Source organism: Rhodofomes roseus (genome assembly GCF_022264815.1).
Source record: "Rhodofomes roseus strain CIRM-BRFM 1785 chromosome Unknown C8Q71scaffold_6, whole genome shotgun sequence".
Taxonomy (NCBI): Eukaryota; Fungi; Basidiomycota; class Agaricomycetes; order Polyporales; family Fomitopsidaceae; genus Rhodofomes; species Rhodofomes roseus.
This window is the reverse complement of record NW_025952962.1, coordinates 681,585-702,950: the sequence shown is the minus strand read 5'-3', so window position 1 is coordinate 702,950 and position 21,366 is coordinate 681,585. Positions and strand designations below refer to the sequence as shown.

General features: G+C 54.8%; 8 protein-coding genes across 8 annotated transcripts; 3 read left to right on the top strand and 5 right to left on the bottom strand.

Moving 5' to 3' along the window:
- Positions 1-529: 529 nt before the first annotated feature.
- On the bottom strand, positions 530-3,432 carry C8Q71DRAFT_502142 (uncharacterized protein). The gene is made up of 11 exons (XM_047918971.1): positions 3,361-3,432; positions 3,056-3,296; positions 2,792-2,989; positions 2,653-2,735; positions 2,512-2,591; positions 2,302-2,462; positions 2,159-2,244; positions 1,980-2,107; positions 1,205-1,926; positions 937-1,142; positions 530-873 (listed from the first exon to the last, which is right to left on the bottom strand). Exons 2-11 carry the CDS (start codon positions 3,200-3,202, stop codon positions 684-686), a joined length of 2,001 nt encoding a protein of 666 aa, XP_047780947.1. The 5' UTR covers positions 3,203-3,296; positions 3,361-3,432; the 3' UTR covers positions 530-683.
- Positions 3,433-3,832: 400 nt separating this feature from the next.
- C8Q71DRAFT_748463 (chloride channel) lies at positions 3,833-7,859 on the bottom strand. Its single transcript, XM_047923142.1, has 15 exons — positions 7,675-7,859; positions 6,721-7,620; positions 6,495-6,665; positions 6,340-6,382; positions 6,197-6,286; positions 6,056-6,139; positions 5,874-6,006; positions 5,728-5,821; positions 5,626-5,676; positions 5,046-5,567; positions 4,851-4,993; positions 4,730-4,799; positions 4,498-4,681; positions 4,183-4,440; positions 3,833-4,134 (listed from the first exon to the last, which is right to left on the bottom strand). Exons 2-15 carry the CDS (start codon positions 7,609-7,611, stop codon positions 4,073-4,075), a joined length of 2,796 nt encoding a protein of 931 aa, XP_047780946.1. The 5' UTR covers positions 7,612-7,620; positions 7,675-7,859; the 3' UTR covers positions 3,833-4,072.
- A 109-nt stretch (positions 7,860-7,968) lies between these two features.
- C8Q71DRAFT_748459 (uncharacterized protein) lies at positions 7,969-8,738 on the top strand. The gene is made up of 5 exons (XM_047923141.1): positions 7,969-8,127; positions 8,193-8,334; positions 8,387-8,463; positions 8,522-8,527; positions 8,583-8,738. The coding sequence occupies exons 1-5, from the start codon at positions 8,016-8,018 to the stop codon at positions 8,627-8,629; spliced, it is 384 nt and encodes a 127-aa protein (XP_047780945.1). The 5' UTR covers positions 7,969-8,015; the 3' UTR covers positions 8,630-8,738.
- A 275-nt stretch (positions 8,739-9,013) lies between these two features.
- C8Q71DRAFT_855823 (thaumatin) lies at positions 9,014-10,376 on the bottom strand (the record flags this gene model as incomplete). Its single annotated transcript, XM_047927229.1, has 10 exons — positions 9,014-9,195; positions 9,253-9,336; positions 9,394-9,483; positions 9,548-9,640; positions 9,699-9,768; positions 9,829-9,927; positions 9,959-10,052; positions 10,105-10,148; positions 10,215-10,221; positions 10,282-10,376. 10 exons carry the CDS (start codon positions 10,374-10,376, stop codon positions 9,014-9,016), a joined length of 858 nt encoding a protein of 285 aa, XP_047780944.1.
- Positions 10,377-11,047: 671 nt separating this feature from the next.
- On the bottom strand, positions 11,048-12,850 carry C8Q71DRAFT_748435 (uncharacterized protein). Its single transcript, XM_047923140.1, has 8 exons — positions 12,341-12,850; positions 12,200-12,261; positions 12,127-12,146; positions 12,003-12,073; positions 11,823-11,949; positions 11,742-11,763; positions 11,421-11,692; positions 11,048-11,364 (listed from the first exon to the last, which is right to left on the bottom strand). Exons 1-7 carry the CDS (start codon positions 12,366-12,368, stop codon positions 11,483-11,485), a joined length of 540 nt encoding a protein of 179 aa, XP_047780943.1. The 5' UTR covers positions 12,369-12,850; the 3' UTR covers positions 11,048-11,364; positions 11,421-11,482.
- A 35-nt stretch (positions 12,851-12,885) lies between these two features.
- C8Q71DRAFT_748431 (uncharacterized protein) lies at positions 12,886-15,880 on the top strand. Its single transcript, XM_047923139.1, has 4 exons — positions 12,886-13,070; positions 13,122-13,549; positions 13,759-14,541; positions 14,603-15,880. Exons 2-4 carry the CDS (start codon positions 13,235-13,237, stop codon positions 15,581-15,583), a joined length of 2,079 nt encoding a protein of 692 aa, XP_047780942.1. The 5' UTR covers positions 12,886-13,070; positions 13,122-13,234; the 3' UTR covers positions 15,584-15,880.
- C8Q71DRAFT_501848 (family S53 protease) lies at positions 15,771-18,250 on the bottom strand. Its single transcript, XM_047918970.1, has 8 exons — positions 17,814-18,250; positions 17,494-17,759; positions 17,209-17,437; positions 17,038-17,148; positions 16,770-16,975; positions 16,571-16,711; positions 16,068-16,515; positions 15,771-16,014 (listed from the first exon to the last, which is right to left on the bottom strand). The coding sequence occupies exons 1-8, from the start codon at positions 18,069-18,071 to the stop codon at positions 15,958-15,960; spliced, it is 1,716 nt and encodes a 571-aa protein (XP_047780941.1). The 5' UTR covers positions 18,072-18,250; the 3' UTR covers positions 15,771-15,957.
- Positions 18,251-20,508: 2,258 nt separating this feature from the next.
- On the top strand, positions 20,509-21,358 carry C8Q71DRAFT_501258 (uncharacterized protein). Its single transcript, XM_047918966.1, has one exon. The coding sequence runs from the start codon at positions 20,786-20,788 to the stop codon at positions 21,233-21,235; it is 450 nt and encodes a 149-aa protein (XP_047780940.1). The 5' UTR covers positions 20,509-20,785; the 3' UTR covers positions 21,236-21,358.
- The last annotated feature ends 8 nt before the right edge of the window (positions 21,359-21,366 follow it).

The window sequence follows — 21,366 nt, the reverse complement described above, 5'->3', positions numbered from 1 at the left end:
TTGTCACTGTGAGACCCGAGATCGCATTAATGCTGCAGGAATAAGAGTAGTGAAATAGACCATGTATACTGTCTACTCCGAAGAGATGGCACTTGCCAAAGCAGCTCTATGGCCCGTAAATGGACTCATCCAATGCCATTGCGGCCAGCCAGCCGAGAGGAACAACTCACCAAGAACGACGGGGCGTGGCTCTGGCTAGCTGCGATAATTGAATCCAAGACCCGTGTTGGTGAGTACAGTATAGAAAGGTCAATGCTCTAACAACCTTTATGATAGACGGGTCCGAGTGGCAGTGACGCCACTCGAGTCGAAGACTCGGCGGAGGTGGAGGCGAACGGCCCGCCACCGAGATCTGAGTTGTAAGATCTCAATCGAGATCAGGCCTAGGGCCACCGCACTCCGCCGCGACCGTCCTCTTGAGAGCCTTTGAGTCATTCCTTCCAGGCCTGGGGAACCAACGTCAAGAATAACGGTAGAGAAGGGTTACTGTATTTACCAACAATTCCTGAACTGATTGGTTGAGCGTTCTGGAAATACTTATTGCCAATCTACAGTACTGTACTATCATAGTACATGGCGAAAATACATCGGTACGAACTCAGGTGACGGGATTCCGTATGACATTGATGATGAAGGAGATATTATGTGCATCGCCCTATACGCACATCCAATGACAGCGTTCTTTACTGAATCGGACCTTTCTTGTGTATGGACGGCGGGCCTATCGACCATGACAGGTCCGTGCATTCAATGATGAGATCCTGGCAAGCATCGTCCTCGAGCTGGATTGCAATCGAGTCTCCTGGCAGACAGTGCTCCTGAGGTACGGCGCAGAAGAAGTCGACCGGACATCTCGGCTCGACGACGTCATGTCTACGTAACAACATCCCGGTGAGCTTACGGGGGAAATTTCCATGTGTAAACGGTGAGACTTACTCTGTCTGCACATGCCGCACCGCATCGTCCTGCATCTGTAAATTGTTAAGGTGAATAGGGCAATGATTGCAGCTCCAGGCTTTGAGTAGCTCGGCAGGGAACCGCTTCCTGCGAACGGCCTCGGACACTTCCCCACTCAGGATTGAGATTCTGAGCGGCTCGGCTGAACGCCTGTAATCGGCGTGTACATTCCAGCAATGATGGATCTACAAGAGAAGTTATAAGCTACCCATCACTTGAACGAGCCGACAATGACGTTTATACTCACAACGCGGCGCCACGGCATAGCTATGCATTCCGCCATGCAATGCTCGTATCGGCAGAAGAAGTATCGATCGAGTGCGTCGAGGTCTTCAGGTCGTGTCGCCTGAGGATCAAGCCCTAGAGCAATCGCAAGGTTCTGGCAGATTGCATGACCGATACGATCCCATTTGAATAGTCTCAGCCCGTAGTGGAACTGCTCGGGGTCTTGCAGTTGCAACCAGAAGCGCCCTCCGTAGCCGCGGCGATCTTCAGCTTCGGAATAGGAGAGCTGCTCCAGAACGTCCGTGAGAGAGCAGAATAGGTCATCCCTGCGCATATAGAAGGCCGAACTGGCCAAAGCGAGATGATCATCTGTCACGACCATCTGATTTGCCGTTCCTCGGGTAAGGTTGATTGCTTCCCCCATAGTCCGCAGCAAAACGTCCTTGACATTGGCGTAGTATGTTGATATGAATTGCGGGAGATCACGCGCGGCTTCGTCGCAGCGCAACCTGTCGAGCGGGATGTCGGGCTTGTCATATATGAGGGAACGGAAGGCCGGCATCATAGAGATCATCTTGAGCGGGGGGAGGCGAAGCCACTCAATGGGATGTAGCGTCCTCTTGTAGTCATCATAGGTATCCTTGATGAGAAGCATGCGCTGCGAGATCACATGTTGGTCCACCGGCCAACTGCATCGCCAATCCAGCAAGCAAGGCTCCAGGGCAGGCTTCATTCGCTCCCAAGCTGTGGGCAGTGGTCAACAAGGACGGTCCAGCGTCGACAATCCGAAAACTTACCGTAGTCGGTGATGTCATGTTTGTAGAATTCACTCAGATACTGGAAGATACCATCATCCAGAGAGCGATTTAGGTCCTCAATATCTCTGACGAACCAATAACCCAAGTCTTCACATCGTTGTAAAACTCTGGGACGGGGTGTATTGAGTATATTCACGTCAGAGACATACCACACTCACTGCTTGTATCGTCTGTTATACAGTGCTTCTAGTTCCTTGGCCGCCTTTCGACGAGCGTCAAACCAGTCTCTAGCCTCTTGTGCATGCTGGCGGCAGAGCACCTCAGGGTCACGAGTACATGATACACCTGCAAAGTAACGAACCTGTGTCCTCGCTCTCACATACAGGATCCGCCCTGCTTTGAATTCTTCATAATTCTTGACACGACGTCTCCCTGCCCGGATATCTCTCTTGTAACGATTACAGGTCGCTAGCATCTCAACGACATCATCTTTCCAGTATCGCCTCTCCGTTGAACCTTGATCTGTAATCAATCAGATACGTCGTGAGAATGACATCTGTATACACTCAACTGTAGGTGTAAATGACGAGTTCCAGGAGCTGATCGTCGACTTTTGAGATTAACGTCGCGACGCTACTGGACGGTACGAGTCTATTACCGGGCATTCAAAAGACTGAGTGCATTTTACGCGGGGCATCAAGAAACTACGTACCCGTCACTTCGACACCTCTTACACCATTTGCGCAGTAAGGCGAAATCAAAATCCTCCACTCCGTTCGTCCATGATCCGCATTGCTAACAAGGTGTGTTAGTATAGTGGCACGGTCAGCCTACCTCACCACAAGACTCACACTGCATCTCCAGTCACGAAGAAAGCTCCTCACCCAGAAAACCTGCGGGACATGCGGCGGACATTCTGGGATTATAGCGGACTCGGAAGCTGTCTTCCAGATGCGACAACCTTGAGATGAGTGCAGTAACGTCGCACGGAATGCTCGATTAGTCTGCACGATGTGTGTGAGGTCGAAGGGATCAAGTCTTTCTAGGATCTGTCCAGCATATCAGTGGCACGTATTCGGCAATGAGTTCCGAGTTCCTTCATAGTGGTGACTTACGCATAACAGGACATCCAGAGGCAGAGTCGTCAGAAAGGCACCTCTGGTCCTCATCTGGGAAGTGTTCGCAGCCTCCTCTCTGTTCTGCGTCTCGCTCGTCCGAGCGCGCTTCTTGTACGGGCTACCGCTGTTCTCGCTCGAATCCATGACTCGGATTCGCTCGAAGTGAGCAGCGCTGGATGGCCGCACGTACGGGCAGAGCTGCGCAGTCGTACCCTGACGGCGCGAAGGGGCTTTGTTTCTTTGTCGCCAAGTACACGAGGTCAAAACACCATGCTGAGACAACGACGGGTGACGACACTTACGTCCGTTATGTCAAGGTACCACGTCTTGAACCACGCTTGACCGTGACGAAACACGTCGTTCGGAGACCGAGCTGCTGAACGAGTGGCGTTGTGAGCTGGGCGAGGACGCGAAAGGCTATTGATTGCTAGCGGCGATGACAATAAATGAACAAGGGGAACAATGCAAGCCTCGTGTGCAACGTGTGCAGCGGCAACATGTGGTCGGCAACCCTCCCGTTTTGTGGACAATGCAGTCCCAGTTAGCGGGCCACACTGGCACTTGCAGCTTGAAGGTTATGCTGATGCTGTCAGAGCCGTGAATCGCCCATAACGAGTACCGCGAGCTCTAGTTGTCATACTTACCATTGTTGAGCTTGAGTTTGACTTGAGTGCGATTTCTGGTGTAGCACCGTGACCGGAGTCTGGCTGCATGGAGCCCCGGCACTGTGACGCTAGAAAATCAGCACATCGACAGGTCCAGCCAACACAGTGGTAGTGGATCAAATAATGCGAGTCAATTGTCATAAAACTATGGGAGACTGGTACAGTACATCCTGGGACGTTGCCGAGAGTTGAGCGATGCAATAGAATACGGATTGCGGTTTGTGTGATAGTGTGTGTGACGAGGAATGCGGGTGTGAACGATATGCGATGAGTGTGAGCCTTGATCCAAATCCCCATCGTAGAACATCCTGTGAGGAAAACATGAGTGACCGACCGCCCTCCTCCGGAATCAGTGCTCTTGCAGCTGCGACAGGAAGGTGAGCCACGCCTTCTTATCGATGACGCCCTCGTCTGTAGCAGGTTAGATCCGGTGCGACGCGAATGACTGACTATACTTACAATACCCGTCGGCATCGATGACGACAATATAGCGAGCACCGAGCTTGACGAAGAACTGTTGAACGAGCTCCAGAGGCGAGTTGGATTGAACCGTCAGCGGTGCCTGATCCATGTACGGGGAGAAGTCGAAAGGATCGACAACGCCCATGGTGGATCCGGCTTCCAACGATGACATCGAAGACGTCATCGCGCCGCCGTGCCCGTAAAGGCCAGAGTTTGAGAACTTGACCGGTTGATCTGCTTCATCGGCGGCGATGCCTGCGCGAAGATAATAAGGATTAGTTAAAAAGGCAAACAAAGAACCAAGGGACGTACTCAGAGCGTGCTCCAACTCGCTAGCTCCTATGTAACCAACCATGCGCAGCCCGCCATCGTCGCTCCTCACGATCGGGAAACCACCGTCGGAATTCCCTGTCACGATGAGCCCTTGCAGCTGGTCCCTCAAGCTCTTAACTGTGTTCTCTCGGTCAACACGAATGACGTCGACGTCGCGGTCGGTCTAGCGCCCATGAGCCATGATCGTGCAAATCACGCTACAAAGACTTACGACGTCGTCAATCTGCAGCTTTGCCCACACGTACTCATGTTTTGCATCCAAGTACGGCAGCTCTGAGAGGCTACTTCAAGGTCAGCATGGTGGAGAGATCATCGGATCGGTGGAAACGCACTCAATGCACAGATCATAGATACCCTTGGGCTCAAGGGCATCTGCCACCGTCTTCGCTACCAGAACCGAGAACATGACGGGAACAGCATAGGTCAGTGTGTCCGTCAGCTCGAACATGATGACCGCTAGTGACACGGTCGTACGCTATACGTGTCAGTGAGCTAGGCATACACCACCTAATGCGGTCGCAACGTACCGTCACACCTGACAAACTTGCAGCAGCTCCAACCATGGCGTACAATCCCGGGATGACACAGTTAAGATCGCCCTTGCAGCTTGCGAATATTGCGCTATCCGGACGCGAGAACTGCCACCACTGCACGAGGATACCCAGAATACGGCCAGCACATGCTCCGACAGCGAGTGACGGAACGAAGATACCCGCGGGGACCTTAATCCCGAACGTGATGATGGTGAGCGCGCCCTTGATGACCAGCGCAACGAAGATGGATTGGATGACAGCCATGGCCTGCTCTGGAGGGTTCAGAACGCATAGTCCTAGGTGGGTGTTCGTGCTGCCGGTGCGGCACTCCGCGAAGAGGTTGTACACAAGCTCAGTGCCCCCCATCCGGGTGTAAGGGTTCACGAACGAGAGGACAGTGGTGGCGAGGGTCACCAGGAAGACTTCCGCGACGGGGTGTGTCTTGAGCCACGTAGCGTTGCGGACATCGCGACTCCAGCGGAAGTTCAGCCTTGAGAACCATGCACCATAGACACCCTGAATAGAATGCAACGTAAGAGGCGAGCAATTGACGATTCTGACTGCTGAAACATACACCGAATACACCGAGCATAAGGAAGAAGACCAGCTCATATGCATGCCAGTCCTGCGAAATTCATATCAGCTACAGCGCGTCATACACCAGTCATGATCCCACCTTGTCGTAGGTGACCTGGAACAACACAAGCTTGCCGCTGCCGAAGGGGTCGAGAAACTTGAGCGTCATCGCAGCCACCATGGCGCAGAAGAAACTGGAGGGCCCAATCAGAACGGCGAGTGCCAAACAGGGCCATCTTCGCGCACCTTCTCCACATAACCTTCGCCGGGAAGAAATACGAAACTTCTTCCAAGCTAAACAGGACACCGCCGATGGGAGCACCGAAGGCTACAGCTACTCCTGCAGCACACGCAGCACTGAGAATCTCCCGCCGTTTGCCTGAGGCGTCTATTCAGCAAGCGCTACCCATCGCCGACGTCGTACACACCTTCGTTGGTCTCATATTTGCTGAAGAACCGACTGACGATGTTGCCGATGCAAGAGGCGATGTGCACGAAGGGGCCCTCCTTACCTGTGTCCACGCAGACCTGGTCAGAGTCTATGCGAGCGCAAGCGCGTACTGACGTACCGAGAGAAAGACCGGACGCGACGGAGAGCGCCAGGCCGATTGACTTCGTGAATAGAGTCCTGGCACCAAGATAGCCGTGTATGACAAAGCCTGTGAAGCCTGTCAGCGTGGAGCACGTTCGTACGTACGCCAGTGGGTCTTACCCGACAGGATCGTCTTGATCTCTGGGATCCCGCTGCCTGCAGCCTATGAACAGACGGGATTCGTGAGCGCTCAACTCGGGTTACACTGATCAGAAGGGAAGCGATGGGCCACAGTCGGGGATGCTGCGAGCCAAATGGACGTTCGGTCTACATACGTAGTACATAACCTTGCGTTTCGGCTCCCCGGCGGGAACAGCTGCAGCTTTCTGGTCTTCGTCGGCATCTGCGAAGTCTGGCGCAAGTACTCCGGAGTCCTTCCGTGTGATGAACGAATTCGACGAAGTGAGGTGAATGGTCAGCAACGCCGACAACACTGCCCAGGTTAGCTACACCACCACAGTCAGTTCATACCGCGATGCTTCGAATTTGATTTTGACCTACCGCAATGACTGCATAGGCAATGTATTGGGACATCTCGGCTTTGAGCCCCATCCATTCACCGTTCTTCTCAATCAGATCCCCGAAGACGCTGGCCCACGAGCGCCACGCATCGCAGTCCTCCTCCACATTGAGCGTGAGGAACAATGGCGCCGGCGTACTGAATAGTGTGTCGTCCTCTACCCTACAACAAAACCGCTTGGCCTTCGTCCAAGCGCCCCGACAGTACCCCTCCTTGATGTCGAACAGCCACTGTTCGCCCCGTACGACGCTGAACGCGACAATTGCCGTCAAGAAGCCTACAATAGTAACGATGATCCATCCTATGCTCCTGTCCAGCTGACGTATAATGCGCCCTCGCTTCGACTTGCGCTTCCGGATACGTGCCTGGCGCGCTTGGTCCTTGATCGCATCGTGCAACCAGTCGATGGACGTGAAGGATGAGTACCACACTCGGATTCCATTCGTCTTGACGTCCGCATTACCGTCCGGAGAATCAGCCTCGCTCTCGGGAGGTTTATCATACGCGGAGATCGGGCGCTGGCCGGCGAAGTAGGAATCCTTGTACGAGAACGCGGAGCGGGGGGAGACGGGGGTAGACTCGGAGTACAAGGGTATACGTATCTTGGGTATGGTGCTCAATCCTCGACGAGCCGCGAAGCTCGATTTGGCCTTGGCCCTGCTATAAGCAGTGACGGTTCCATACGAAGTCGCGCGAATTGGACCAGGTGGACGCAAGGCAGACGTCTCACCCAACTCGGAAGCTTCGTTCCCAATGCGGAGCAGCCGCTGACGACGCCAGGCAGGGTCGGAGGGTGCACCGTGAGGGCCGACGGGAACCCCCTCTTCGTTCGTGGCCGACAATGCAGCAGCGGAGCTCACCCGAGTGGGCATCGCGGGTAGCTAGTCGGGGGCGATGAACATCGCTACACAGGAAGACGTGCGCACACGACTTACTGAACGACGGCCTGCCTTCCGGGGATTGTAGAGTCGTAGTGGTCGGGAGCGAGCTTGTTGTGTGGGCCGTCAGAGTCGTTGTGAGTGGGTGCGACGAAGGAAGGCGGAGGGTCGGCCGAAGCGACTCAAACGAGGTTCCGTCCGCATCCAGCACCGTCGCGACCGTCCCCCCGAGCGTGTCTCGTGGCCACCATCTAATCTTATCTTGTCAGGTTAGATGCTTAACTTACCGGGTCTTGCCGCACATTATGTAATCTTCCAATAAGGGAACGTGCTGTAGCGCCTCATAGGCGCCTGGCTTGCCTGCATCCTCGCCGTTCACCACACCTCACCTCGCAAAAATGGCCAACACGGGTCTCGGAGTGCCCGTCAAGCTGCTACATGAGTCTCTGGGACACATCATCACGGTTGAGCTGAAGACTGGGCAGCTCTACAGAGGAAAACTCGCTGAGGGTGCGTTCTGTTGATCCTCAGACAGCCTATCCGCGATGTTGACCATGGATCTGTCCATCGTGCAGCCGAGGACAACCTCAATATCTCCTTGAAGGATATCACGGTCACAGGACGCGATGGCCGTGTATCACAACTAGACCAGGTATACATCAGGGGAAGTATGGTCCGATTCTTCATCGTGCCGGACATGTTGCAAAACGCGCCTATGTGAGTGTGCATACCGTATCAGCGCGACAGTAGCCTGACTTAGTGATGTCAGGTTCAAGAGAGTGGGTCCGAACGCGATGAGGGGGAGAGGTATCGGTACGGCGCGTGGAAGGGCCACGATCATGCGGGGTGCGTTTACTTTATGTATATATTTGTGTCCGCTACTGACATCACCTCTTTCAAACAGCAAATGGTGAGGTTCTACACGACCTCGATGGATCCCTTACTGACCAATTGTGCAATTTTAGCTCGTCGTGGTCGCGGTGTCCCTGCTGCTCGTGGAATCAGGCGATGAGGTGGTGTACTCGATGCTCGGCACGTTTGTCTCGCGCAAAATTTTGTTCCATAGCTGTCTCAGTATGTCTCTTTTGCTTTTCAATCACATGTACAAGATGAGCCATCGATGAAGTGCTTCGCGAGGAAAGCAGCACGCTCGTCGCCTTGAGAGACTGCAAGGGCTTGTTCCGGGCAAACGTCAGAATGGGTCGCGAAGTAGAGAAGACTTGGCCACTGGGCATCGCTCTCGAACTGACGTCGTTCTCATTGCCTACCAATGTAGCAATTGGACATTGGCGAACAGCGGCTTAGTGGCTATTTACATTCATCGTTACGGACGGAACACTGGCAATCTCCCTCTCATGATCATTCGTGCCGCCCAGATTCGTCACCCATGCTATTGTTAAAGCAAGAAAGTGCCATTCATCCTCGGACCGCGAACGACGGGGTGATTCGTCGAATCCTCAGAGGAGGAGGGGCAGAAGGTCACAGTATAGTCCGCGGCGAGGCTTGAGTCGCACTCCCAGAGGGCCGTGCCGCTGCTCTCGTCGTACGCATAGCAGTACGAGTTCGGGCAGTTATCCTCTGTGGTATTTGTGTTCAGCGGATGCCGTTCAGAGCGACTAAGCAACAAGGACCCACTGAAGTACGAATAGTATTGCACCCCGGAAGACGGGCACGTGGCGGGGGTGTCATAGTCGCCGCTGCAGCAGTTCGGCGAGTTGGCTACAAACGGACCATGGTAAGCGGCGTGTGCCGCATGTACTCAACAAGAAAGCTTACTTTGGTCTCCATCCAGATTGGCCTCGCAAGCACTCTTGCAGCCTACGGGAAAGCCGGTCGAATCGTACGGCCCGATCAGCGCAGAGGGGCCTACACCGCCAGTCAGGCAAGCACAGCACTATAATACTAGTCTAATGTATCGATAAATGCTTACAGTCGGGTCCAAGGTCAACCGGGCAGTCGGCGACGCTACAGTTGACGTTGTTGGTGATGCTCACCGGGAGGTTATACCCATCGACGAGTGAGACTATCGAGACACGCGCAGTCAGTCAACGTAACAATGATGTTAGTAGTTGCATGCATACCGTCATAATAGTCCGGGTCGCCCGTCGAGCCACCTAGGGTGAACTCGGCCAGAGTAGCAGGTGGCACGCCCTGTCAGTGCCGCTGGCGTGAGGATGGTCGCCATGGTGGCATATCCAGCGGAGTACTCACCGTTCCTCCGTCCGTGCTGCATTCGAGACCCCCGTTGCACCCGCCGTCTGCACATTGCGTCGCAGGGTTGCTGACGGTAAAATCACAGTCGCGACGGCCCTAGCATCCACACGTCAGCGCCACGCCGAACGCTTGAACCACGGAATTGATTTGCCCATATGCGACCTGCCGTCCAGTCGTCGGGCACGGAGAAGGAGACAGAGGTGTACTCTTCCGCTTCCCATCTGGCACGACTGTGGTCAGCGCAAAAACCAGGAGAAAGCCAAATAATATTACCCCGTCGCATAGTCCGGGGTGGAGTTTCCTGTGCCAGTGTATATCTACGGAAGGTTGAGGTCTGAGGTCAGAGGGGACTTTGGCATCGAGGTCAGTCACTGTGTACGCACAGCGGGCCTGTGATGCAGGTCCCAGGTCAGTTCATGGGACGAAAACAGCTAGTCATGAAGGACCAACCAGATCGTGAACGGGCAGGCGTTATAGACAACAAAAGTTCTGTCCGCAGCGACGCCAGCCGCGAGCACAAGGGCGATATGATTCGAGGCCTTCATCGTTGAGGAGGGTTTGACGAGGGGTGCGGCAGATCCTGGGCCAGCATATATCGCAGGGTCAGTATTTATATCCACGGAGGGGTCGTACAAGGCCTCATGCGACGGGGAAGCACACGGAGAGGGAGTATCGGTTACTGTCAGCTGTTCCATTGCGTTGGGCCCATACGACGGCCGGATGACTGCGCATATGTTGGGGAGGCGCGATGCTGCCATGTGAATTAACGAATGAAAGACCGCACGGTGGAAGGGGCCAGAACCGAGCTGTGATATACGCGTTGTCGTGCGGGTCCGCGAGCCTGAGCCGATGTGACGGTGACGGCGTAGCGAACTTAAAGTGAGATTCTGACGAATGCAGCTCCCAGTGAGTCAGGAGGAACGTAGATAAAGAGCGAATGTAATACCTCTTCGTACCAACATTTGTCATGTCGGACTGCCACTCTGTCGAATAGTCTCCCAGAATGCCTCAAAGTTGTTCCCACTGAACAGGGGCGTGTGGAGTCTCATGCAGACATTAAGGTTTGGCCGTCTCATGTCGCTCGCGCAGTCTAGACTTGAGCGAGGACGGACTACATAGTTGATCGTTCTGAGCAGTGCCTACTGCATGCGGTACACATATCTATCGTCGAACACCGTGGTCAAAGTCTCAGCACTCTAAACAAGCACGGACGTACCAACGAGATGTTCATGAGATGTCAAGTTAAAGATGCCGCCGCCCCAAACATGGCGTCGGCCAGGTGAGCAAGTCAGGAGGGAAGAGAAGAATCCTGACAGAAAGAGGGCGCACTGCCGCAAAAGGACGTGTTCGCGAACTGTCAACGGTCCCGCAGCCCTGGAACTGTGAGAGACACGGTGATCATGATGGTGTTCACATACCCCTCAGATCCTACTGTCGCTCGCTCCCAGGGGCGTGATTACAATTCTAGAACCATGTGTCGCATCGACTATTACATCGCGAACCAATAAGGAAGCTGTATCGACGTATGCAGGGCTGCTGTAGAAATCTCATGATACGCGGCGCTAGACAACAAATACCATTAGACACACCTTGGAAAGAATATTCACTGCCAATTCTGTGCATCGCCGTAGAGGTTGCGTCCGACAGGAAGTCATGTTGTCTGTGAGAATGCCTTGTGACGGATTTTGACCGATGCAATTGAACCTAGTTCAAGTCCTGTCGTGACAGACAACCCGCTGAATGCTGGGAGTCTAAGCGTATGGTACTGACAAGTAGGCTCCGGATAGCGCCACTGAGCCTGACGTGACTGCCGGCAAACTGATTTGTTATTCGTCGATATTTGATCAGACTGCGTGCAGCCCTACATAGAATCATCCCAGGACGTCCAAGGCAAGATTACTGGGACGTACCATATGTGCCCTCACTGGCGGTCTGGGCGTAAGTAGTTTGATATATATACGCTTCTGACAATGAGGCACAAGTACACTTACCCAATATGAACTGTGCGTGACCTTTCGTTGTATCGATCATGGCTTCCCTGCGTGCAGATAGACAATTCCAACCGGACAGTCCGACACCACATCCATCCCACGTTTGCGAGTGCTATGAATAGGCTACCTAGCACACGGTGTTCAGCAGGATGTGATCGTCAGCATAGTACTCCAAGTTACCCTCGCAGTTGCGACAATGCCTCAATCCGAGGGCACTGATGCGATGCCACCAGCTATGGAGTAAGAGAGGTCTGCCAGACGCATGTCGGCATAGAAGACCAGAGTAGTAGTACTGGGAACTTGCGTTGGACAACAGTGAGAGGACTACGGTGTGAGCATGCGGAACGATATAAGCTTCTGTTGCATGGCATACGTACCACTTCTATCCAGAAAACGGTCCGTCTTGTCAGATACCGACTCTTGGATGCACCGCCGGAGGCTGTACCAAGATCGAGGGTTGTGATGTTGAATGTATATCACTAAGCACGATGTCAGCGCGTAGCAAGCCATGTACTCACCCCAGTCCCGAGTGGTTTGCCTTCTCATGCAAAGCCTTCAGTTGTAGCGGCGTTGGCAGTACCACCGCCATCTGAGCCTCTGGACAGAGTGGATTTGACATGAAAGCTCGACGCCGCAACGGCGCGGTCCCGGCCCGCGTCGGAGAGTGATAGCGATCAGACAGGCCTTCGTCAGTAAAATGCTACAAAACGAGACCTTGGCTCATGGACCAGCAATTTTGAACCAGGAAATCGTCACCGCAGGCTGTAGCCATCGCGGCCCGGGCCTGTCAGTGCGCTCTGTTCAAGTTGTTAATCAAACGTGGCATGCCCGCGGTCGTTCCCTCGGCTTGCAGCAAAGGGACGCTTCTCCGTCACCATAAAAATCATGCCAACGTGAGAGAGAGAGAGAAACACCTCATAAGTTAGACGGATGGGAGCGCAACGACCTTCAAGCTCAAGTTGGGAGGACAGTCGACTTACATACACTTGCCGGTTTGATCCGGGTGGCGCGAGCTCACGGTATTTGGCGAGAGCGCCGCACTAAGCGCTGGTAAGTGTAGTTCCTAAACTCCAAACCACGACCATTGAGGACGTGGTCAAGCTCAAGTCTGCACTGATGCTCAGAGTTTATATGCACCTGTTGAAGAATTCTGACTAGAGGGGCTTCACTGTTCGACTGTTCACCAAATAGCAAGTCATTGTCACCCAGCCTCCTCAACCGGCGGGCCGGACGACCACCAGTGTTTCGGTTAGTGGGTCATACTTGCACGAACCTACGGGTGGCTAAATCGACACACAGGGGGAAACTGTGCGGTCGTATGATCACTCATAATTGCCTGCTCGTACAGGACAAGCAGTGAGCGACACGGTGACTCCGACGACTACTGAGGCGCATCCAGGCTGGCAGGCACCATGTCTGAACCTACTCAGCATCCTACACCAGCTGCTCCCGGAACTCCGGAGTACCTTGCATCAATAATTTCAAATATACATGCTGCATACCCAACGTTACCTGTTGACCCGGTTGTTCTGCAATCTCTTCTGCTCGGCCTCATCGCCCGCGTCCAGAAGCCTTTGGCCTCATCCGTGGACGCTGCTGTACAAACCACGGGACTCGTAAGCATACCTGCTTCCGATCAATGTATCAAGTACCCAAGTACATGTGCAAATATTGTCTTACGGACAAGAGAGGAAGATGTTGCAGTCTTACTGCACATCGTTAGTCTGGTGAGTTTCGTCATTGAAAAATACCGCGCTTCCAGAAAACTACATGTACTATGAGAGCTATTCTCTGACCTTCTGAGTACGTCATCAGCATGTTCAAGCTGCACTTATTGTGGGGCTGTGACCTCGCCTGGTGTCTGCTGCATGCCGGTATCAATGCCTCCGTTAACGTGAGTAGTGTAATCAAATTGCTGACGTATACCACTCTACAGACGCTTACGTCTGTGTTCGGTCTGTCGACGCACAAGTACAAGGTCGCTTCCAAGGCAGATTCCTCTCGCACTCACGGAGGCCATTCTCGTCAACCATCTCACGACGTCTCCTCATCACCAGACGCGTTCCTCCGTAGCCTGTTCTTTCGTCGACCAGTGTCTACAGAATCCAAACGGCTCAGTACCGACTTGACTCCTCGCCTGGGCACTCGTCCCCTCAGGTCCTCAGTACATGCTCATCGCCGTTCTTCCTCTCAGACACCACGCCCGTCACCACTGCGGCTCTCGAGATCCATCGACACATCATACACCGAGGAGAATCTGGATTACTTCGTCGATAACATGTCTATGGCATCCTCAAGACGACCCCTCCTCATGGCGTCTACGACTACACCGACTTCCACGCTGCGATCTCGTCGCGCAGTCCCACGTGCAGAACCTCTTCCTCTCGGTTTATCTTTGACTGGGTTGACATCGCCCGAAGAGCTCGGCTCGCCATCTACATCTTTTGGCAGTGGAAGGGGTGGACTAGATTCCAGGGTCGCATCCGGCGGGATGGAGGAGCACGACGTACGCCCCTCTCTCCTGCTGTCGAAAGCTGTTGTCGTCTCCGGTCTAGAGCACGCCGGATTGCAGGCGCAAAGGGCGCTGAGTCAAGTGCTTGCTCAGAGGAAACTCGCGCTAGATGAAGACGGGAGTACATGGAACCTGCCTGACGATTTTCTGATGGTCTACGTATGCAAGACAGACCCGTTCGAGCGCCCACCGCTTCTCAGAGGACTTGTGAGTTCACTTTTCTCATTCCTATTAGTCTGATATCAACGTATTCGCAACGCTACTGCAGCTCGACAAGTTTGCGATCAGTGCGGACATCACGATAACACCTTCCGCACGGCAAGCATACGCAGCATACCGCGGAACACCTCTCTCGACCCCACATGGGTCTCCGTACCCTGCCGTTCAATCTCTCCCCTCTCACATTGATAATATGCCCGCAGCACTACTGCGGACTCCTACTTCCCGCTCTGCGCCTCTACCGTCTGTTCTGTCCCCATCTCAGTCCCATCACTCTACGGCTGCTCCCGTCGTGTCCGCGGCCGATCTCGCAATGCTACGTGCACTTGCCTGTCCCATGCTTTCGGCCGAAGTTCCCTCCTACACGAGCATCCGTCCCTCATTGTCTGCGTACATCCGTGACCTCTTCGCAGCTACGCGGCACCACCCAGTTCTCGACGGCACGTCGGTGACACACCAGGCTTACTCAGATGCAGAGGCACTTGCGCGTGCCTTCCGCGTCCTCGCCGGTGACTCTCTCGGTACCGAGCTCGTACAAGTCGCCGTGGAGTTGGAGCAGGAGAGTTCTGCCACCGAACGCAGCGGGAGCACGAATGCGGAGAGCGCTGAAGGAGCCGGCGCATGGGAGAAGGAAGTCATGGGGATGGACTGGGCTGCACCGCAAGGCGTCCCACGGCCGAGTTTCGAACGACATGTTGACGAGGCCACCCCGCTGAATGCCGACCTCTCGTACGCATCGGATGACGGCCAGCCGGCCATGACCCCAACTCTCGGCGCACCGACTCCCGCACCGACCAAGCCGCCGGAGGTTTGGGACGTCTCCGAGGTCGACATCGCGAGGATCTTCCCCCGGGTGGTCTCGCATCGGCTTCGCGTGCGCGACGGCCCCGACCATGAAATACTGGGCAGCGTGATGTATCCGGCAGTGGACACCCCGCGAGTTTCCAATGCTAAGCAACCCGAAGAGGAGCCGGCTTGGGAGCGGAGAACAGTCAAGGACGTCCTTGTGGAGATCCTTGCTGACGTTTGACGCATCAGAACTCGATAATCCCGCACATAGGGACCAACTGCCCCACACACGGTGTGTGTTTGCATCCGGTGCCTAGCCATTCATACTGCGGGTGCTGTACGCAGATATGCAGCAGAGATCGCGGTACCTCGATCGGACCAACTGGAACTGGGCTAATGCACGACCGACTAGGGCCGAGCTATCGATGCCCAGATAGTGCAGAACACAATCACCTTACCCAAGTTACCAGATATCCCCTTGGCTTCGCCCGCAGCTCACACCTACTCTATACGCCCTCTTACATAGTCCATTGATGACAGTTGTCTGTTTGGTACAGCATATACCGTACAAGAGATACACCGAGACTCGTGATGTTCGTGAAACTCGTCTACTCTCTAGAGACCGACAGCAGACAACAACTTCGTGAAGTCGGGGGTACCCCAGCCAGTGACCTGCCGCAACAGTCAGACAACCGTCCAGAAACGGCCCAACGGAGGCTACTCACCGGGTCCCAGCCAGTAGCGGTGTCGAATCCAGTAGTGTAGTCGGAGCAAGCATAGTTGTTGCCCTGCGTGATGTCATTGAATGCAGATGAAGCAGTCGAGTACAGTAGCGGGTTCAGCCAGCCAAGCGTAGACTTGCCGGCCGAAAGGAGCTGGTCATTCAACAGCGCGACGATGCTAGCGAATGTCGGAGATGCACAGCTGGTCCCGCTGACGCCGTAGGCCGTCCCATCGATGACGACCTCAAAGTCCGCTGCGTAGGTCGCAACGTCGGGGTAGCCACGGCCGGATGCGTTGTACAGCCCCTGGTTGGTACTGCCGATGCCTGAGAGGTAGGTGGAGACAGCATCGGTCTGGAAGTCGGCCGTCGGCCAGTAGTTGGAGAAGCCTCCGCCCGAGAAGTTCACGGCAGTCTCCGGGACATTGATCGTACCACCAACGGAGGTGACGCTGCGCAGGTGCAGGGGTGAGCTCGTATACACGCATGTGGATATGATTTGCTCACTAAGGGCAACCAGAGGGGAACGTCGGCACAAAGGTTGTGCAGGACGAGTCCCAATGCCCGCCGGACACACCACCGTCACCTGACGCGAAGAGTATCGAGACACCCCGGGCACCCAACTGTGCGTACAGGTCGCACAGGTTGCTGTCGAACGCAATCCGTAAGCCCCACTGCTGTGTCTCAGAAGAAGACGCAAACATACTACGCAAGGTTCTGGGAGATAGTACTTTCGTCGAGGCCGTAGCTGGTCGTAATCACCTGAGGAGGCGCCGTCTGGTTCAACAAGTAATTGGCTGTATCGATGAGGACGTTCGCCAACTCGTCGCCCGAATTAACATCGCCGCCGACGGTGATAAAGGTCACCGGCACATTCGTGGCGATACCGACAGTGTACTGGATGTCAAGGCTCTGGAGAGCAAGTATCCATCAGAGACCGATCAGGACTGTTAAACAAGTCAAGTGTGACTGACCGCTTCATCACCGGCGTCGCCACTGCTCTGTGGGTCCTCACCGCCATCCAACGAAACGATAGTGAACCCCGTGCTGGAGTTTACGTCAGGTCGGTACTGTTCCAAAAACGTCTGTCGCAGAAGTATGATCAGCATCCCGCGCATCATCTATGTACGAAGACCGTCACTGACCGTCAGGTCGCTGTACTCTGCATACTCATCAACGTAGCCGGTGACTCCGAGCTGACCAGACGAGCTCGTGGCTGGAGCCGTCGGGATGCTGTACAGAGACTGTAAACATGACGGGGTTATGTAGGTGCCGTTGACGAGGCAGTTATCCGCGCGCTTGGAGTCCGTCTCAGAACGCTTAGACGGCGTGATGGCGTTCACAACCGGCTTCTTGCCGAACGGATCCGGGAATCTGGAATACATCGTCAGACTCAGCTTCGCACCAGAAGCAGGTGTGGGGGCACGAACGTGATGGTAGGGTGCACCAGATCCAGATGCCCGACGAGATCAGTAGGGATGGAGTACTCGAGCGTACGGATGATCTGCTTGCTAGTGCTGCTCTGCGTGTAGACCGAGAAGTTGGTTCCGAACAATTCATTGGCCTGGCTGACAGGGACGTTGATAGCGAGCCAGTCTCCCGTTGCGGTAAGGGAAGTCGACTGCAAGTTGTTCTCGCTCAACCACGTGTTGACGGCCGAAACAGTCTCCTGCTTCGGGGCCACGAATGCTTCGACCTGGTCGTGTGACGTTAACAAACATCGTAGTGAGCGAGTGGGTAACAGGCTTGCCTCTTCCTTGGTGAGGTGCTCGCCGTAGTGCGCACTCGAAGGGTTGCTGACGTCGTAAAGGGCATCAATCAACCCCGCAGTGTTGCTCCGCACGAGGGCCAAACGCAGGGCCAGCGTCGTCTCATCGGCAGCAGGTCCAACGAGGGAGAAGCCACGAGGGACGCTCTGTCGAGACTCGTGCAGCTGCAGGTCCCTGCGCACCGGCTTGCCGAGCGCGAGGGCAATGAGTGAAGTGACCACCAGGAGACGAGAGACCATCTTCGCTTGTGCCTACGGACCCGTGAACCTCTCCAGCTAGGGTGCCGAGAGCTGCAGGACGTCGTCGTCATGAAGCTGTTTTATAGCTCGCCGTCGCGGGCGTAGGCCAAGAGGAACGGTGTGGACATGATGTAGATATGCGGCAAACGGGGACCGCATACAGAAATGCTTGGACAGCATCCCGAGTGCAAACGCAGAGGCTTGACGTGGTCGCATGGGTTGCGCATGGGCATGATAACCTCGTTCAGCTCGAAAAATGCTTCTGCCGGCTTCGTCGAGACAGCGTGCTCGAGGGGACGGAGCTTCTAGCGCGGGGCTCCATGCGACACGATGACGATAACCATCATTTCTTCCATATATGAACGTCATTGAGGCTGCCGTCGAGGCGGATCTCCCACTTTATGTCGGCGGTTGGCTGTGCTTGAGAGACTTGGGTGTCCGGTCGGGCAGGAGACGAGGTGTGGGGGCAGAGCATCATCGCTCGAGTCACTGCGATCTCATTTACATGATGCTGTGGCTAGCAATATAAGGGAGTCATGGTAAGCGATGTATTCGTGCAACCCAAGAGTCAATGAAAGCTCACACGTCTTCATCCGCAATCCCGATGGATGAGTCACGACATCCTATGGCCAGCGGCCTACGCACCAGCCAAGCACCAGGTGTCTCCCACACAAGCGAGGTTGCTCTCATGATGCACGCTCCGCAACAGCTGTGATCACTGAGCCAGCTGCGATAGTGAGATACGATCATCCCGCGGTTACTGATGCGACAATGCGATTTAATGGCGACTACAAGGCGATTATCTGCAAGTCCTCTTCAGTGTCTAAAAGGGCAGATAAGTAGAGCGACTCGGACGACGGTTAAACGAACTCGGCGCCCAAGCTTCAAGCTTCAGTGTCCATGGTACTCGTAGTACTGTCCGTCGTAACTTATTCAAAGTCGGGGAGAGCAATTCCAATAGTACAGCATGTTGTCGCACCGCCCCGTCATCTTTGAAGCGCGCTACGCCGCGATATAATCATGCACCTTGTGCAGACTGTGCTGGTTCAGTTCTACGGTACCACTAGCCCGCATATCCGGCATGCATATGCTCAACGGTGAATGCTCCACCCTGCTTCGACTCGAGAAGCAAACCGATAGGCGTAAGATGTCCGTAGGCCACCAGATGCACACGAGAGGACCAACGGGCGCGACCACCTTCCATCGAATGCCCGACAGCTCCGTCCACGGCGAGTGAGACGTCGACACCTCGAATTGGTATCACCACACGGGAGATGGGACGGGCATGTGTCGAGCCAAGTTGAAGGAGTCCAAGGGCGAGGGTGGTACTGTCCTGCCGAACTAGGCCCACTTAGAGAGCACGTACACCTCGTGCCTTCGCTCCCATACTGGAGACCTTCGTCTCCTGTGCCCCCAATATCGCAAATCATGATAGCGAACGCACCTGTGACTCCTTACCCAACCGACCTCTGCGTGGGTGGGCCCATGGATGAAAGCGAACACACTCCAAAGGCGTTGAGTGCATGTATCCAACCGTTTCATCGCTTCTGAGTGCTATGATCACGCGCAGAAAAGACAGAGATACCCAAAAGATATCTAGCAAGGCTCGCAGTCTGAGTCTAGATTCTGAAGCTGGAGGAGGCGGAGAACAGACAGCACCGTCAGCACTGGCGGAGGAGGGGCCTCCGAGCTGGTAAACAAACAGGCGCTCTTCCGCCGGCCCGGAGGGAGAGCCCGAGTAGGCCGGATCTCCTCCTCGAGGCTCGCCGAGTCTGGCTCGAGTCCTCCTCCTTGACGATGACCGTCAGTGCAAGATGTTTCTCAGTCTTTGTCGAATGCAGATATGAAGATATGGGCATATGACTGGTGGTTCATCTTAGCTCTATGAAACGCCGCCGCAGGCACGTACGGAGACCTTTTCGCCCGCGTCGCAATAGTACTGGGTGTCATGCTGATTCTACCGGGCAGCTGCACCGCAAACCCATCGATTGTGACTTCGTCCATGCTATTAGCCGCCATTGGGAAAAGGTGAGTAAGTCATGCCGGTTGAACATGTACTGTAGCTACGTCATAGTGTCATGTTCCGTTCGGCGTCGAGGCATCAGTGATTCAGTCGAGTCTGTCGCGGTAACTTGTATTCTCGTGCAAAGGCAGCACTAGGGCTTAGCGATGTATTGATGATTCGGATGAATCCACCGTATGTATCCCCGGATATATTGAAGTATTCAAGCCTACACGCTCTTACACCAATGGTGAGCTCGCTCGTCTCCAAATACGTAGGTGTTTGATCTCATCGGATCAATACAGCTACAAAGATAAGGGTCACAACCCTTCGTGCTGCTATACATCGAATAATTCACTTCAGTGACCAGTGGACCAACCCTATCGACGTCCGTCAGATAGTTCTGGATGACCGCAAAACGAACACCCCCACGTGACCGCGTCGCAGGTCGCGGCGGTGGCAGAGGCTGGCGGGAGGCTGTCATGGGGCTGACATAGGCTAACACGGAACGTCGCCCGCGGTCAGAATCGCAACCCAGCTGAGCTGACATCCTCGCTGGGCTATATAAGGAGCACGAGAAGCGTACGAACCGTTACCACACCTTCCCCTCCTACCACCATCTCCTCCGCCTCTCCTCCCTTTCTCCCTTCCTCCGGCTCCTAAGCTGCAGTCTTCACTTAGCACGGTGAGCGGCTCTTCATACAGGCAGGCCATGCTCACCGTATACCGTGCAGATGATTACAAGCGAGGTTTGCCTCGTCTCATGTGGCTCTATCCTCTTCCGCCCTCGTCGCGCTATCGTGAGTACCCGTCTGCTCCGTTATTCCAAGCTCACCGCGTTATTACAAGCTCACCGTCTGCCATGCAGGTAAAGGTGAGTGTGGTTTGTGGTTTGTGTTTCGTGGTTCATGTTTCGTGGTTCGTGGTTCGTGGTTCGGGTTTCCTTGTTGCGGCGGCGCCGAAAGGCTGCTGTCCGCTCGCCCTCGTGCCGAGAGGCTGCGTGTGGCGTCGCCCCTGTGCCGAGAGGCTGCGGGAGGCTATAATGGTGCTCGGTCTTCATGTCTGCGTCTCCGGTCACCGTCCCCCACCTGTATCTCCTCATCGCGCATGTGCCGACCCATCATACCTGTTCACATACCTCCGCTCCTGTCTTCGTAGGTAGAACCTGTGATGCCTGTGCAGTCTGTACCATTGATGGTTCGGACACCCTCCAGTTGGCGCGTGTCAGCCATCGGTGGTATAGATTGTGTAAGGAAGGCACTGACTTTGGCATGGCTTGATTTCCGCGAGGCG

Excerpts from the sequence above, each read along its gene's own strand:
- C8Q71DRAFT_502142 (XM_047918971.1), bottom strand. The coding sequence starts at position 3,202 with ATGGATTCGAGCGAGAACAGCGGTAGCCCGTACAAGAAGCGCGCTCGG. Across the intron at positions 2,592-2,652 it reads AAGAGGTGTCGAAGTGACGG|ACTCGTACCGTCCAGTAGCG; the intron begins GTACGTAGTTTC and ends GCCCGGTAATAG. Across the intron at positions 2,108-2,158 it reads TATAACAGACGATACAAGCA|AGTTTTACAACGATGTGAAG; the intron begins GTGAGTGTGGTA and ends ACCCCGTCCCAG.
- C8Q71DRAFT_748463 (XM_047923142.1), bottom strand. The coding sequence starts at position 7,611 with ATGCCCACTCGGGTGAGCTCCGCTGCTGCATTGTCGGCCACGAACGAA. Across the intron at positions 5,677-5,727 it reads TCCAGGTCACCTACGACAAG|GACTGGCATGCATATGAGCT; the intron begins GTGGGATCATGA and ends TGAATTTCGCAG. Across the intron at positions 4,994-5,045 it reads CAAGTTTGTCAGGTGTGACG|CGTACGACCGTGTCACTAGC; the intron begins GTACGTTGCGAC and ends TGACACGTATAG.
- C8Q71DRAFT_748459 (XM_047923141.1), top strand. The coding sequence starts at position 8,016 with ATGGCCAACACGGGTCTCGGAGTGCCCGTCAAGCTGCTACATGAGTCT. Across the intron at positions 8,128-8,192 it reads CAGAGGAAAACTCGCTGAGG|CCGAGGACAACCTCAATATC; the intron begins GTGCGTTCTGTT and ends TCCATCGTGCAG. Across the intron at positions 8,335-8,386 it reads ATGTTGCAAAACGCGCCTAT|GTTCAAGAGAGTGGGTCCGA; the intron begins GTGAGTGTGCAT and ends TAGTGATGTCAG.
- C8Q71DRAFT_748435 (XM_047923140.1), bottom strand. The coding sequence starts at position 12,368 with ATGAGAAGGCAAACCACTCGGGACTGGG. Across the intron at positions 12,262-12,340 it reads GCAAACCACTCGGGACTGGG|CCTCCGGCGGTGCATCCAAG; the intron begins GTGAGTACATGG and ends ATCTTGGTACAG. Across the intron at positions 12,074-12,126 it reads TCCTCTCACTGTTGTCCAAC|ACCTCTCTTACTCCATAGCT; the intron begins GCAAGTTCCCAG and ends TGCGTCTGGCAG.
- C8Q71DRAFT_748431 (XM_047923139.1), top strand. The coding sequence starts at position 13,235 with ATGTCTGAACCTACTCAGCATCCTACACCAGCTGCTCCCGGAACTCCG. Across the intron at positions 13,550-13,758 it reads TACTGCACATCGTTAGTCTG|ACGCTTACGTCTGTGTTCGG; the intron begins GTGAGTTTCGTC and ends ACCACTCTACAG. Across the intron at positions 14,542-14,602 it reads CACCGCTTCTCAGAGGACTT|CTCGACAAGTTTGCGATCAG; the intron begins GTGAGTTCACTT and ends ACGCTACTGCAG.
- C8Q71DRAFT_501848 (XM_047918970.1), bottom strand. The coding sequence starts at position 18,071 with ATGGTCTCTCGTCTCCTGGTGGTCACTTCACTCATTGCCCTCGCGCTC. Across the intron at positions 16,516-16,570 it reads TTCCCCTCTGGTTGCCCTTA|CGTCACCTCCGTTGGTGGTA; the intron begins GTGAGCAAATCA and ends GCACCTGCGCAG. Across the intron at positions 16,015-16,067 it reads CCGCTACTGGCTGGGACCCG|GTCACTGGCTGGGGTACCCC; the intron begins GTGAGTAGCCTC and ends CTGTTGCGGCAG.
- C8Q71DRAFT_501258 (XM_047918966.1), top strand. The coding sequence starts at position 20,786 with ATGCTCACCGTATACCGTGCAGATGATTACAAGCGAGGTTTGCCTCGT.